The 15,804-nt window shown below is 41.2% G+C and overlaps 1 protein-coding gene across 4 annotated transcripts in view; it reads left to right on the plus strand.

The window, feature by feature from the left end:
- Window positions 1-4,629, plus strand: part of LOC149153387 (mitogen-activated protein kinase kinase kinase YODA-like) — a 294,318-nt gene extending 289,689 nt beyond the window's left edge. For 2 of the 4 annotated variants that reach the window (XR_016263135.1, XR_016263136.1), the window contains exons 12-15: window positions 3,014-3,114; window positions 3,302-3,880; window positions 4,024-4,217; window positions 4,370-4,629. Coding sequence is in view for 1 of the 4 variants with exons in the window: in XM_089441563.1 (XP_089297689.1) it covers window positions 3,014-3,114; window positions 3,302-3,878 (678 nt within the window). In the remaining 3 variants the exon portion in view is untranslated. Of the gene's footprint in view, window positions 1-3,013; window positions 3,115-3,301; window positions 3,881-4,023; window positions 4,219-4,369 lie in introns of those variants that run through there. The other 2 variants (XM_089441563.1, XR_016263137.1) reach the window with 2 other exon arrangements.
- Window positions 4,630-15,804: the final 11,175 nt, after the last annotated feature.

Genomic DNA, 15,804 nt, shown 5'->3' on the forward strand with positions numbered 1-15,804 from the left:
ATGATAAACCAAGCAAACATAGCAGAAACACACACACAAATTCACACAATATTAAACACCCAGAAAATGCCAAAATCTGCGCTGAGTTGAGCCATTTTATTAAGATAAATGATGGGGTACAATGTGAGATCAGAAGGCATGCACTTGGGCTTGTGCAAGGCAAGCTAGCAAAGCCCAAGTGATGAAAGAAAGTGCCCAACTGCTGCGTAGCTATTCCCTCTATGGCTCTGCACTGATCACCTAGAAACTGAACTTTTGGCTAAGAAGAATGGCTGATTTGACTCCCTTCCGGTGCTTAGAAAATTCTAGGAAATTAACCCCAGTCTCTCCTTCAATAACCCACCAAAACCCAGGAAGGGTTTGGCCAAATGCTGACCTCGGAAATTCTGCCCAATTTCTCCTAGCTCCCTTGCTGCTGGGTATTTCGGCCCACCTGTAAATTCCACTTCAGAAGGCTCCCAAAATGGTTGAGATATTCATCAAATCCCCTTCTGAAACTTCTCCACAAGTCTCAGCTCTGAATTCCTCTTCCTCCAATGCCCCACATGTGGCATGAAAAAGGTACTGCACAGGCCCACTTAGTCCTTGCTGAACCAGCTCCACAAATACGCTGAAAATGCTCCCGGATCAGATCAAAGGTGATAAAAACTCCCTCCTAGGGCTGGCACTAGAGCTCCACTGAAGCAAGTGTGAGATTCTCGCCTGAAAATCTCTTATGCTCAATAGCACATTCAGACTTGGCTTCCAGCTGAAGTGTGCTAGTGAAAGTGAATGTTCAAATGATCAAAGATGCCCAAAATGAGTGCCTCCTCCTATTTTGTCATTGTGCCTCCAATTTGCTCATGTGGGACCCAACCATCAATTTCCTCCATCCTTTCCCTCCAAGAGTGTGTATTTCCTAGAGGGGAGCATATTCCCTTTTTGGTGTGGCCCCCACCATCCACTAACCATTTGATTTTACCTTTCTCCTATGTTGGGCCCTTGCCATAGCTTGAAAACTTCAAGTCGGGTCCCGCAATTCACTTTTCCTAAGTGAATGTGCAAAATATGACAAAATTGGGAAAATAGATATTTCCCCTTGGCAATATTGCTAAGTGGGAATATCACAGATACAAATTCAGAACAGCACGACGCCAATTTAGAGGGACAAGGATCATTACCCTCTAATTTTGCCAGGAAGCTGAGATGGCTTACCTAGACATTGAAGGAAGAGGAGCAAGTGGGAGCAACCAAGTCCCACTTTTCAAGTGAGTCATTCACCTAGAAGATATCCTTCTTGTGTTGCAGTAATGTCTTCTATCATTGGTGTAGAACCTTCCAACTTTGAGGAAGCTAATGCAGACTAGTTATGAAAGAATGCCACAGTTGAGGAGTATAGCTTTGTCTTAAAGAATGATGTATGGGATATTGTGGTAAGACTAGTGGAGATGCCTGTGATAGATTCCAGGTGGCTATATAAGACTAAGCTTGCAACATATGAGGACATAGAGAAGTACAAGGCCAGATTCCTAGTTAGAAGATTCTCTCTAAAAGAGGCAGTTGATTGTGAGTAGTCTTTATCCAAGTTACAAGTTATACTTTATTAGTGTCATTATGCCTATTGCATTAGCTTTTGGTTGGCCTTTATGCCAGATGGAAGTAAAGACTGCATTTTTTAATGGTTTGAATCTTTGATTGAGTAAGTGTACATTAATTAACCGAGAGCTTTTTAAGAAAAGATGAGGCTGGTGGAGAACAAGTTCTTTGCAAAGAGGGAGTGCTAGTTTCTCCTTGTTAGTCCAACTTGTTCCCCTCATGGTTGGGTGCACTTTTCTAGGGGAATATATCTCTTATCATGAGGGAATTTCAGTTTCTATTTTTGCCACTTGTAAGAGAATCTCTCACACCTATGACAGAGTACCTTATGCTTGTATGGCACACTAATCTGAGAAAGATTTCCTCACACTTGTGACACATTTATGATAGGACATACAATGGCTAAGGCACATTCCTTGAAGAGAGATTCTGTGTACAAACAGCTACTTATTCACATTTGATAAAGGCTTACTGATTAGGTGCTATCTTAGCATAGGCTGGGCTCTCCACTATGTGATATTCATTTGGATATGGAGTGCTCCGCAGTAGGTTGTTTTGTTCAGTGATTGAGTTTCCTAGTGTATGCTTGAAAGTTGAGAGAAGCTGTTTTGTTTTTAAATATTTCTTTTGGAGTGAATGTGAAGAATGCAACTGCTGTTACAGAATACCAGCATGCTGTCCATTACATTGATGCTGCATATCTTAGATCTAATTGTTATTTTATGCAGGGATGATCTCATCTCATGTGTTATGATAATAAACACCATTTTTCAGCAATGAGCATTAGCTGGATCAAAGAAAGTTGAAACAAACACAGTAATAAAGTCCAAGGGTGTCAATAACCCTTGTATATATTTTGGAAACTTTTTTTACGTATTAGCTAACCTTTGTGTAGCCAAGTTGACTGTGGTTAGATTCCAGCCAACCTTGGTTGAAACTCAGCTGGCCTCTTACGCTGGCCTATGACATCACGGATCAAATAGGTATTCAAAATATAAATAGCAATGACCTGCCCAACCTCTTGGAAAATCGAGTACTGACTTTTGATTGAAAGAATCACACCATTCATGACTAGTCTTTTAAATTTTGATGATCGTGTTATGGCCATCAGGAGCAAGGAATGATGAATTATATATGGTGTGGTTCAATCTCTATAGTATGGTTTGTAGGACACCTTTTGTCCTATTTAATAACTTAGTCTTTCAAAATTATGTCATTGAATAAGTTGGGAGAAATCTCTGAAGATAGCACTGGCATATTTCATCGATTCCTCTGTTTCTTGTGTCCTCTCCATTTTTGTGCAAGATTGGCTTTGTTATGTAAAAAGTTAAAAACAGGAAAATTCATTTTATGCAATTTGTTGGTGAAAAGCCACTGTAGTTCATTTGGTACCATCTGAGCTTCTTGTTTTTTTCTTTTTCTTCTTAATATGTCACAGAATGTCACACAAGTTTCTGGACACATGAGAAATCTTTTGCCTGTTGATACAGACTGTACAACAAGACAGTCAAAGGGAAAGTTTGCTTATCAATCGTCAAGGTTGGTTGCTGTTTATTGGCATATTATATAGTTGATGTTTCTTGGCATGTTATTTTGTTTGTCTATTTACCTACTTTCAAGTCAGTGTCTACATTGTGTTTCACCATTACGGTAGCAGTTTGTCCATATGCAATCAATATTTTTGGTTTGGGAGTAATTTCCCAACTTTAATTATTTATGCTTGCAGTGAGCTTTCCAATGTACAAAAGAATGTATCTTTGCCAGTGTCTCTGTCGGGAAGTCCATTAATGCAGCCACGATCTCCACATAGAAGCGGAATGATGTCTCCTTCTCCTATATCAACCCCACTTGTTAACTCTGGCTCTTCAACACCTTTGACTGGAGGCCATGGTGCTATCCCATTCCAAGTCAATGGAACTCTGAAACAGAACACACACACAGATGAAAGTTTTGAAAATTTTCCAAGATCACCTAATGGTCCATATATCAATGGGTCTTGTTTGAATAGCCCTTATCATGGTTGCGGGCAAGATGCTTACCTTGGAATAAATGCAGTCCAAACTCCAGAAGGCTCCTCTACACCTCGAGATCAAATAGCAAAAAATAGTGATATTCTAGGGAAAGCATTTGGTAGAATGATGAGGGAAAGCAATGGTGAGCTTCAAAGGCAGTATGGTGGTCAAGTTGCATTAGCGGAACATGTATCCCAGCAGCTTCTCAAGATTCCATCCAAGCTCCCTGGAATTGGTTTTAGACCTGGTTCTCCCATGATAGCTCATGCAAATAGTCATGGCTACCACTGAAGGTACAAAAGGTTAAGTAGTTATTAATTCTATTTTCTTGTTCTCAAATTTTTTTGCACTAGAATTTGAGGCCTTATTGTTATGTTCAATATCAGTTTGTCATTTCTTTGGTATTAATAAAAGATAAACTATTGTTCTTTGGCAGTTCTGCTTTGGCTTACTCCAGCAAGTGCGAGCATGGAGCACCAATGGTCGAGGGGGTTTATGTGGAATAATTCTTGCACTGAAATTGTGAAATAATGTCCAAAAGTCATTGCTGTGCCGAGCTTGTTCAGTATACTGTATTGTTAGTTTAGATTGGGATGCGAGGATTGGTAACATAATTTTCTTAAGCATAATGTAAGTTCTATTCTTTTGATCCTAATGTTAAAGAGTGTTTGTTCAGGCATCTTGCTAATTAGATGAAGATTTGCAAATAGGCATATATCAGACATCTTTAAGAATTGGTACGAACAGGCACGCTTTTAACATGGTAACTTGCTTTGTTGCAGGAAGGAAGAGCATCTCTACATTAGATTCAGTTGTTCTTATATAATGTTAAATATATGTGACCAGCGAGTCACTATTTATCTCGTAATAAGCGTACCAATGTCGCAAGAGTTAAGAAACTGTATACGTAAGGTTGTTTGTGGTAAGAAAGGAAGTTTGTTGACAAGGCAACTTTTCTTATAGTGGCAAGTTGTTTCCTTGGGGCCACCATTAAGAAGAGCTTGGAGCTGAAATAGAGTTGTCCAAAGTTTGGCTGCCACCAGCAACACGGGCAATAAGGGTGTTGGTTGGGCCTGCATTAGTTATAATCGTGTGCATCAAATTCGCTATATGTTGGAGAAGAAGAATGCATGAAAGCCCATGTTTCAACAAGTTTTTAACACTTAAAGTACATAATTAAGTGGACGAATGTCTGCTTAAAATCTCATTTATTTTAATCTATTGATATTTTAGAAGGCCAATCTTGTAATTCTGTGACAACGGGGTTTGAATGTTGTGCTTTTCTTTCTACTTTTTTGTGATCTGCCAGAGGTATTTTCTCGTGTACCAAATGCTTGTCAGTAATGTTTGGAGCGCTAAATTCTGTATGTGAATTGCATATATGGAACCCATGGAAAGTTTATTATTTTTATTTTAGTTGTGTTCAATCCTAGCAAAAACAAGTATGTATGGACCACTCAACTTGCATGATATTTAAAGCTAAAATACATCGTTAAACTCATATAGTTGGAATAGAGATGCATGATATGATATCATCATAGCAGCAAGGTTAGCAACCGAATTTGGAGAAATATTATGGGTAGCTTTGGACGAAATATATGTGATGCAGGAGCATTCCTCCCCAAACAATCTTGTAATTTGAGTCTCCAGAAAGTCAAAGACGAGTTTCTTGTGTGAATGTAAATGGGTGTCTAGAAGGTAGATTTAATTAAATAATGGTTTCTGTTCTAGTTGATAGGGTTAAAGATCAAATTTAGAAAGTAGTTGGAAGTTTCATGGAGGTTGATAGGATCTGGAAGCATCACCTTCTTTGTATAAATATGTAAACCTATGGTCATATAAAGTATGGTAAAAGATTTTTAACACAAAACCGAGGCTTGCCTGGCATCATTATCAAGTGGCATCGCAGCAAGTTAGTCTTGCGGGTGTTGAGGAAGAAAGAGATCAGAGTGGCGCAGTGGAAGCATGGTGGGAAAATCGTACCAGTTTTGGACTGAGGTTTGTGAGAGAAAAGGAGCCTTCAATAGTCTTCAATAAATATAAGATTTGCAAATCCTTGTAACTGTGGTCGCAGTCTAGGGAAACATCATTTCTGTAACCTTGTCTGCACAGTTGACAGAGGTATTGTTGTTGTATTAAGTATGAATTGAATAGCAATTAAAACAAGCAAGTGTATTGAAACCGAAGCAGAGTTCCTTTTACAATAATATAACTGTTCTTCTTCATACTTGGAATATATGGAGCCATGTTCTAAGTGTAATATCTGCAGAGAGGGCTTGATGCCAATTATGTTCTACCTGTAACATTCGAGGAAGAGGTAATTGAAGCAAAGTTTGATCTGCCTGTAGCATCTGACAGAGGAGTAGGGTCATGGACCTTTAGGTTCTCTTCTTGATTGAAATTAGAACACACTTTTACTTGTTTTTTATTGAAATCGTTGATTGACAGCGATTTGTGTAAACTCCGGTGTGAGCCTGCGATCTGGATAAATACCATCTCAAAAAGTAATCATTTTTGTCACATTGTGTGTTAACTCCAAAGTGTGGGCCAAAGGAAGAGTGGCGGTATCAAAACATTGGAGAGAGAAAAAAAAACCACATTGCTGTTCAATAAAATTTGTGGGACTGTAGTGTCCAAACAGAGGATTTTATAAAGCACCACTGCCAAAAAGGATTGGATTGGGAGAAGGAAGAATGTCATGTCCTCAATTAAAAATTTTGACAAAGAAATTCCCAATTTTGCAATTTTGGCGATTAATATATATTTAGATAAATAAAATTAGGAGAAATAAGTTGTGGAGATAATTAAATAAATTTTGGAGAAAAGACAATGGTTGGGACTTAAGAAAAGAAGAAAAATTACAGTGAAGTTAAGTTGTGGAAATTACCAGAAAGGGAAATCAAACCATGGTATCAAAGCAGAGTGTGAAAGAAATCGAACCATGGTATGAGAAAGGGAAAGAAACATTATAAGGAATGCTAGAGCCTCATTTTGGTCATTCCAGTTTGACATTTCATTTCTGATTTGGTAGGTTTGCTTGAGCTGCTGAGCCAAGTCAACTAGTACTGCTTAGCATGGGGTTTCCAAGCAGAAAATCCCAACTCTCTTTTGGTGAATCTTTAGTGTTCCCCTAGGAGAGAAATTTGGAGCTGATTGGATACTTCTTTTACAGAATTTTGTGAACCATTTCATCACTGCAACAGGTGGGGCAAATTTTTCAGGAGGACACAGTAGCAGAAATAGAGTTGTTTGGAGGAGGAGATTGCCAAGGAAATTTGTCTCAAGAATTTGCAGGAATTTCATTTGGAGGACGACGATTTTCTTTGTGGAGTTTCATTGCCCGAGATTGTTGCATTTGTGTGGGTCAATTTATTCTTCCTTAGGGCCCGCGTAAGGGTTTGACTAGGCAATTTTTGTTGAAACAGTGGTTGTAGCTTTGTATCGAGAAATAGTCGGAATTCTCAGTCCATCATTTCAGCGCTATTTCTTGTTAGTTTTCAGTTATTTTGGTGGAGGATTTTGGGTGGATGCAGTTGTATACTTTTTGGTGAGACGCAGCATTGGGCAGTGAGTGATCGCACTTGATTTTTGGGTAATTCGGGTGGTTGGAATTTTCCCAAAAGCTTTTTGGGTTTTGATGGTCCAGGGTTGGAGAGCATTGTCGTAGTTTTTTCAGAATTTTTGGAGCAAATTTGAGGCTTCAAATATTAGTTTGCCTCCACAAGCAACAACAACAAATTTTTGGGCAGAGCGTAGAATGAGTGAGCCTATTTTAGCATGGATTTTTTTTCATTCTCACGTGGGTTTTGCACGCTTGCTTTAGAAAGCCTAGATGCACACATTCCACTATATTTTGTACTTAGATTCTCATTGGATATTCAATAAAATGGCTCAGCTCCATTGTTTTTGCTCAACATTGTTCTAAGTTTGTTGTTCTTGTGGAGTTTTAAGATTGCGTGTTTATTTGTTTGTTGTAGATAGTTCATGTTTTGATATTTCACTATATTTCTCTAGTTAGAATATTATAGTTGTATCAGAGCATGTAATGACAGGACCCTTTGGTGGAGTTGTGTATCGAACTAGAGGTAGAGGAAGGGGCCATGGTAGAGAAGACGAACCTTAGCATCTTTCTGATAGAGAGTTAGAGAACGCTAGGGACTACATGGCGGACAATGGTGATGAGTAGCCTAGGCAAGGTGGGCATGGCCCACTACTAAAGGAGTTGGCCAGATCGAATCAAGAAATGATGGAGATGATGAAGTAGATGATAACACTACAAATGCAAAATATGCAAGGAGGACCTCAAGGTGGTGGAGGAGGAAATAATGAAGGAGAAGGAGGTTATGGAATATGAGAAGGGAGCCATGTGCTTCGACGCACAAACCACACATATGGTCAGGCTCTTAAGCTAACAATGCCTCGCTTCACTGAGGAAACAAAGCGAGATAGAGGAGTTGATGCATTCACCGAGTTGATCAAATCATTCACAAATGACATTGTTGAATATGAGGCTTTGGATTCTAGAGTGAGGATACTTACTTTTGCAGACTATTGTCATATGAAGGAGAAGTATCAGCCCTGAGTAGGGACTTCAGCGAGAGGAGGACAACAGAATCAGAATTGGGATAATCAGAAGCTGGCAAGGAAGGTGACATTTTCGGGTTTGATGGGTCAGTTAGGAATTTTGTGAGGTCATGGGTTCAGAAACTAGACACTTACCTTAATATGAATCTTATACGAAAGACATATGCCATCAGATTTGCTACATTGCATTTGGAGGGTGATGCACAAGAGTGGTGGTATCACGGATTGGTTACACTTGGGCATGTGTCCATCACATCCTATAATGAGTTCACTCGCAGGTTGGTGGAGAGATTTGATAGGAAGGATTTGGAGTTGCACTGCAGGGAGCTGGGTAACTTGAAGCAAACAGGTAGCACAAAGGCTTACATAGCATAGTTTCAAAGACTAGCAGTGATGGTCTTAGATATTTCGGAGGCAAGGTTGAGCATGCTATTTATTGAGGGTTTGATTGAGCCACCACGAGGTTGTGTGCGAGCTTATAGGTCAACATCATTGCAAGATGCCATTAGTCGGGCACGGGGCATGTTGGATGTTGTTCTGAAGACAAGGGCACCAATACCTACTAGGCTACTTAACCTCCTTTTCCTCAGAAAGGAAGACACCAGGCCTCCTCAGGAGGAGTGCATAGGGAAAGGGCAAGTGGACGATGAGACCAAGAGGGACCTCCAGAGGAGGAAATTATGCTTTACTTATCTAGAGCCATGGGAACCAAACCATTGGTGTACCAAGGGCAAGGCCCATTGCATAGAGTTATTTTCAGACCGTGAGCCAGAGGAGGAGGATGTAAATCAAGAGGTAGAGACAGGGGAGGGTGGACCTCAGAGCTCGGGAGGAGGTGACCCACCACCACCACCTAACGGAGGAGATTTTTGGCCTAGTGGAGGAGTTATTGCTTCACTTCGGGGGTTTCAAAGTATTTGACTCTACGGATTAGGGGCACTGTGTAGAGACAACGAGTGTCAGTATTGGTGGACAGTGGGGCAACCCATAATTTTAATGATACACAACTGATGGAGAGGAGATGTATACAGGCAAAGGCTTTTGAGGGATTTTCAGTTTTGGTGCCTGGTGATAAGACTATGTAATGTACAAGGTATGTTCCCCGCATGACATTGACCATGGGGAACTGCTTGATGACATATCACTTCTTTGTGGTGGACGTTCCAGACACCAATGTAGTGTTGGAAGAAGTTGGAGATGGAGTTCATTGGCCAAATGGGAAGCTGGTAGTATTTAGAGGTATGCATTCATACCCACCTTAGACAATATCAACACATAGGATGGAGGTTGATTTGAGGTGTGGTGACATAGAGTGGATTGTGGAGTTGAGGATCTCAGAGACAAGGGGATTGAAGCAACAGACATCTTAACTCTTTTAGAAAGGCATCAGGCAGTATTTGGGGAGATTCCACCAGGCAGGCCTCCGAACAGAGGGTCTGAGCACACCATTGAGCTAGAGGAGGGGGTACACACAATCATCACCACTCCCTATAGGCATCACAAGGCATACCAGGATGAGATTGAGAGAGCTATATAGGAGTTGTTGAGATTGGGACATGAAAGGCCTAGCTCTAGTCCTTTCACTTCTTCAGTAATGTTGGTGAAGAAGAAGGATGGGACCCTTAACATGTGCATAGACTACAGGGCCTTCAACAAGAAGACATTGAAGAAAAGGTATCCTATTCCACACATTGATGCACTGATGGATGAGCTTAGAGGAGCCAAGTACTTCTCTAAGATAGATTTGCATTCAGAGTACTACCAAATTCGAGTGAGAGAGCAAGAGATTCCCAAGACCACCTTTTGTTGCCACTACGAACAGTTTGAGTTCTTGGTGATGCTCTTTGGGCTAACCAATGCACCAACCACGTTTCAGTGTTGTATGAACCATGTGTTCCGTAAGAAGTTGCGACGATATGTTTTGGTATTCTTTGATGAGATCTTGATATATAGAAAGACTCGGGAGGAGCGCCTCCAACACTTGGAGGTCTTACGCATACTAGAGGAGCAACAACTGTATGCTAGAGTTTGGATTGACGACGTTGTTATACCTTGGACATGTGATTGGGGAGGATGGAGTACAGGTGTATTAGGAGAATATTAGGGCCATATTGGATTGGCCTACAGCCTGGAATGTGACAAAGTTGAGGGGATTTGTGGGCATCTATACTTATTACAGGAGGTTCATGAAGGGGTTTTCCCAACTAGCAACACCCCTCACAGATTTGATGAAGAAAGGGGCTTTTGAGTGCCTCAAGAGGGTGATGAGTAGTTGACTGGTCTTGGCCTTTCCAGATTTTTCACTCCCATTTGTTTTAGAGTGTGATGCATTAGGGGAAGGCATTGGAACATTTTTGTCGCACTGAGGTCACCCCATAGCCTTTGAGAGCCGAAAACTTCAGCCACATGAGAGGCTGTATCCCATATAAGATAAAGAGATGCTAGCAGTGATGCATGCATTGGTTATAAGTTTCGACAGTACATAGTGGGGCACAGATTCAAGGTTAAGACCAATCACAACAGTCTTACATTTTTCTTGGAGCAGCAGAACTTGCAGGAGAGGCAACAGTAATGGGTCGGTAAGATCCAAGCATATGATTTTGAGATTGAGTATGTCAAGGGCAAGCAAAGCATAGTAGTTGACGTGTTATCACAGAAGCCCACGACACTCTCTCTAATGGATATCACGCAGGATTGGAAGGCACAACTTTTGGTGGAGTACTCCAAGGATCGACAAGCGTGTGAGATCTTGGATGGTACTCATGGGGATGACAGGTATCGAGTGATGGATGATGTTATCCACTACAAAGACAAGATTTGTTTGGCACCAAGTTCATAGTTGAAGGAGAAGATCTTGCACACAACTCATGACTCACCTTTGGCAAGGCATCAGGGATTCTACAAGACTTACAAGGCCATTAGGGAGCGCTTAAGGTGGATGTTCTAAAGCATGTTAGGGAGTGCAATATATCCCAAAGGAACAAGGGAGAGCATACACATCTGGCTAGATAGCTATAGCCTCTTCCTACTCCTGAGAGGAAGTGGGAGAGCATATCGATGGACTTTATCACAGGATTGCCAACAATACATGGGAGAGATTGCATCTACATGGTTGTTGATAGGACGAAGTTCACACATTCTTTCACCATTCCAGCTCGATACTCGGTGTGTTAGGTGTTCGAGTTGTTTTTCTGGGAGGTGTTTAGGTTACATGGGATGCCTAAGACGATTGTCAGTGACAGGGATGCCATATTTATGGGAGGATCTTGGCAGCAATTATTTCACTTTGTGGGCACATAGTTGACTCCCAACACTAACTACCATCCTCAGACACATAATGGAGATAATGAATAAGTGGTTGGAGGGATATCTGTGCAACTATGTGATTGGACAACAAAGAGTGTGGGTGAAGCGGTTGTGTCTTGGGGAATATTGCTACAACACCACATATCATATGTCCATAGGTATGGCACCCTTTCGTGCATTATATGGTTATGATGCACTGACTTTCGCTGATATGGTTTTTGGAGATAACGTCTCCAAGGGCCAAAGATTGGATATAGGAGAACCAAGATATCCTTAGAGAACTCAAGTATAACTTGCAGATGGAACAAAACCAACATAAGTTATATGTAGACAAGGGCAGAGTAGAGCGATATTTTGAGGTGGGAGATTTGGTTTTCTTGAGATTGCAGCCTTACAAGAAGTCTACACTGAAGCAAGAGCTAAAAAGCTCCAATCTCGCTTCTATAGGCCATACAGGGTAATCCGATGAGTTGGAGAGGTAGCTTATGAGTTGGAGCTTCCACTAGGAAGCAACTTGCATAATGTGTTTCATGTCTCTTGCCTGAAAAAGGCTTTGGGACAATGTGTGACGACTGCCACTGAGTTACCACCATTGGATGATGAGAGGCATTTGATTTTGACGCCAAAGACTATTTTATAGGAGAGGGAGAGGAAGTTGAGGACCAGTTACATTAGACAATTCCTTGTCAAGTTGAAGGATTTGCCTGAAGAGGGTGCCACTTGGGAGGGAGAACAGATTTTGCAGCATCCAACACTACAGTTGCTCGAGGGCAAGCTGTGAAAACTCCACAAATGAAATCCTATTGCAGCAACTGGAAATTATTCTCCTAATTGTTAATTAAATTTAACAATTTATTTATTGTTTCCTATCGCAAATATTGAATAACTCACACTGTAACCTACACAAATAAAACTGCGAAAGAATAAACGATGGAAGAAATGCTAGCATACACACATAGAATAAGACAGTTATTTTTGGACAAAAGTCCCCGTAAAAACCCAACTTGGGAAAACTGGTGCATCAGTGAGGGTTTTATTTTGTTATGTAGCAGTGAAATTTGAGTACATCTATGGATGCCCAACTGGCAATCCAAACAGCAAGAAAATCTGGGAAAAATACTGAAGGGAATTACCCTTCTCCCACAAGCAATCTCTGGCACAACTTTGCCTACCAAAACTCGGTCTCCTAGAGCTATGCATCAGCCTCTGCGCTGCTGGCTGGACGGCTTGCCTCAGACTGGGCTCTGATGAAGTCGTTTTGCCTTTAGATGTTGAGGAAATCATCTCTCCGACCCTCTGGGACTTTTTCCCAACCACTGGAATTGAGAACGATTTTTCCTTCCTCCAAATAGCACTGCCTAGTTGAAGAAACTGCTTTATCTGGGATAACTCAGCCCTCTTGCTGCTGCCTCTCCGGATCTAGAAAACCTTTCCTTTGGATCGTTGTACCTACCCCTCACTCATTGTTTCAATCTCACTGGCTCTCTCTCTGGCAACTAATTGCTGGTACTCTGAAAATCAATTTTCTCATGAAATGAAGCTGCTCAAGTGTATTCTCCAATTTCTCATCGACTTCCTATAATCCTCTGTTGGGACTCCAATAACCAAGATTAAATCTTAATCAATGGCTAGGATTAACTTGAAGTCGATCCGTGTGAGTTTCCATATCATTCACGCCTTGACTTAATTAATTAGGATGAATTAACCATATTCCCTAAGTTTAGACTTAGGAAATATTTAAAAACTTAATAATAATCTAATTAAGTCATTTCTAGGCGAAATTTCCAGAAACCATTTCTGGGTTTTGGAGATCTCATGTATTCTAGCTTCTCCACAAAATTTTGTGGCTAGAACACATCCAAGGCTACGAAAACTAACACTCCCTCTTAGCGAGGAATGTGTTTTAGTGCTCTACTACACAGCATGTAGCAGCACTCTGTCTTTGCATCATCTCTTGTCATGTTGTTGATGTCTGGCCACGCTGCCCATCAACCATTGTGCAACTTTGATATGTACTGCATCTGTGTTGTTGCTGACCCTGTTGATCTGCTGCCAACACTACATCTTCTCTGCAACTCCCTCTCATCTGTTGTCGTTGCAACTGAAAAGCATCCAAACCACTGAATCAACTGTGATTAGTATAATGCATCTGTCACCTAAGTCTCTGACTATTGCTAGTATCTACATTGTCTATTGAAGACTTTGCTTTGTTGTTGAATCTGCACTGTGCCAACTGCACTACTGCCAACTCTGCACTGCCCTCCCCAACATCTGACTGCTACCAGTCTGCAATTGTCACTCGACATCTGACTGTATCTACTACCACTGATCCATCCTGCTATTGAATATTGTGGGCCCCCATAGCAAGGTATTGATCCATGAGGTGGACCTCCTCAAGGATCCTACCCATCTGTAGCACTCTAAGGCTACAACACCAAGTCACCCCACCTCACTCCTGGAGGTATGTGAACAAACATAGCAAAGTCTTCCTCTAGTCTGGAGGACAACCTATTGATCTCTGTTGATGTTGTCTGCTGGTCCTACTTCTCCTCCATGTCCTTCTTGAGAGGACACTGAGTACTGTAGTGACCGAGCTCACCACATCTGAAGCACTTGACCTTCGACAGTGCTTTCTTTTTTCCTCTGCTCCCCTTGTCCTTGATTGGGACCCTTCGATGCAAGGGCCACATTCTCGTCCTCCTTCACCTGCTTTTGTCCATTGTTGCTGCCACTGATGGATTTATTTAAAAGAGCTCGTCTCAACTCCTCTTGCTGCAAATCGGCCCACATCCTGTCCCACCTTGGCAAGGTATCGCTGTGCAAAATACTTTGGACAAATACTTGCCACTCCTCGAAGATATTGTTTAGTGCTAATCACACTAGCTCTGTGGGTTGAGGTGCTGCCCGAACAAATGAAAACTGGTCTCAGACCTTCTTAATCTTGGTGAGGAAGGAGTCTATGCCTTCCCCCTTCTACATCTGGATGAGCCTTTACTTCTCCTCTAAGTACATCTTTTGCTACTCAGAAGTTCCCTGGTATAGCGTGGAAAGTGTATCCCACATCTCTTTGGCAATTCCCTTGGCCACTACATGTGATACTACATGATCTTGGACACCATACATGATCAATCTCTTAGCCCGCGTGAGGTGCTGCCCAAACAAATGACAACTAGTCCCAGACCTCCTGAATCTTGGTGAGGAAGGAGTCTATGCCTTCCGCCTTCTGCATCTGGATGAGTCTTTACTTCTCTTCTAAGTACGTCTTTTGCTACTCGAAAGTTTCCTGGTATAGCATGGAAAGTGTATCCCACATCTCTTTGGCCATTCCCTTGGCCGCTACATGTGATACTACATGATCTCGGACACCATCCATGATCAATCTCTTCGCTCGCGCCATCTCCTTTATCTACTGCTTCAGTTGATGTACATCCTGGGGTACTGCTACCACTTCATCAATATATGGCTTTAGGCCATATTCATCTAGAAGGAAGGACATCCTTTCCTTCTAGATGACATAGTTGGAAGCTCCATCCAACCTGTCTTGATCACGAAGTCTAGCAGTGGCCATCTCAACAAATGTTGAAATTTCCTCTTTCCTTCTGCTCAACTATTCGCACTCCCTTCTACAGTGAGAAACTCTGCCTACAACGACTGCTGATTTGCAAGGAAAATATAACTTCTTGAGACTAGAAGTTCCCTGAGGAAAATTTTCCATTAGCTTGTGCTCTTCTTCCTTCCACCAGATGCTAGCTCTGCTCTAGTAAATTGCTACAAAACTACTGCGTCCAGTGAGAGATCTTCTCTGCGAAAACTCTAGGTTTCTCCCTCTGCCTTTGGAATCACACGATTTGGAGAGATCAATTTTTTCTATCCCACTTAGAAAAAATTGAATCTCCTCATGTAACTTGGCCTCTCAACAAAGTGACTACGCTGCCTCTGGGGTTTTGATATGTTGCCCACACTAAACAATGAAACTCCTATTCTCGCTATTGAGCTCTCCGGCTAATCAACCTGGCTCTAATACAATGTGAAAATTCCACAACTGTTATCCTATTGCAACATCTGAAAATTATTCTCCTAATTGTTAACTAAATTTAACAATTTATTTACTATTTCCTATAACAAATACTGAATAACTCACACCACAACCTACACAAATAAAATTGTGGAAGAATAAATGTTGGAAGAAATGCTAGCGCACACACATAAAATAACACTGTTATTTTTGGACAAAAGTCCCTAGAAAAATCCAACCTAGGAAAATTGGTGCAATAGTGAGGATTTTATTTTGTTATGCAACAATGAAATTTGAGTACATCTATGGATG

This window comes from Pinus tabuliformis, chromosome 9 (assembly GCF_031772625.1).
Source record: "Pinus tabuliformis cultivar Carrire ecotype Pingquan chromosome 9, CPIR1, whole genome shotgun sequence".
Classification (NCBI taxonomy): domain Eukaryota; kingdom Viridiplantae; phylum Streptophyta; class Pinopsida; order Pinales; family Pinaceae; genus Pinus; species Pinus tabuliformis.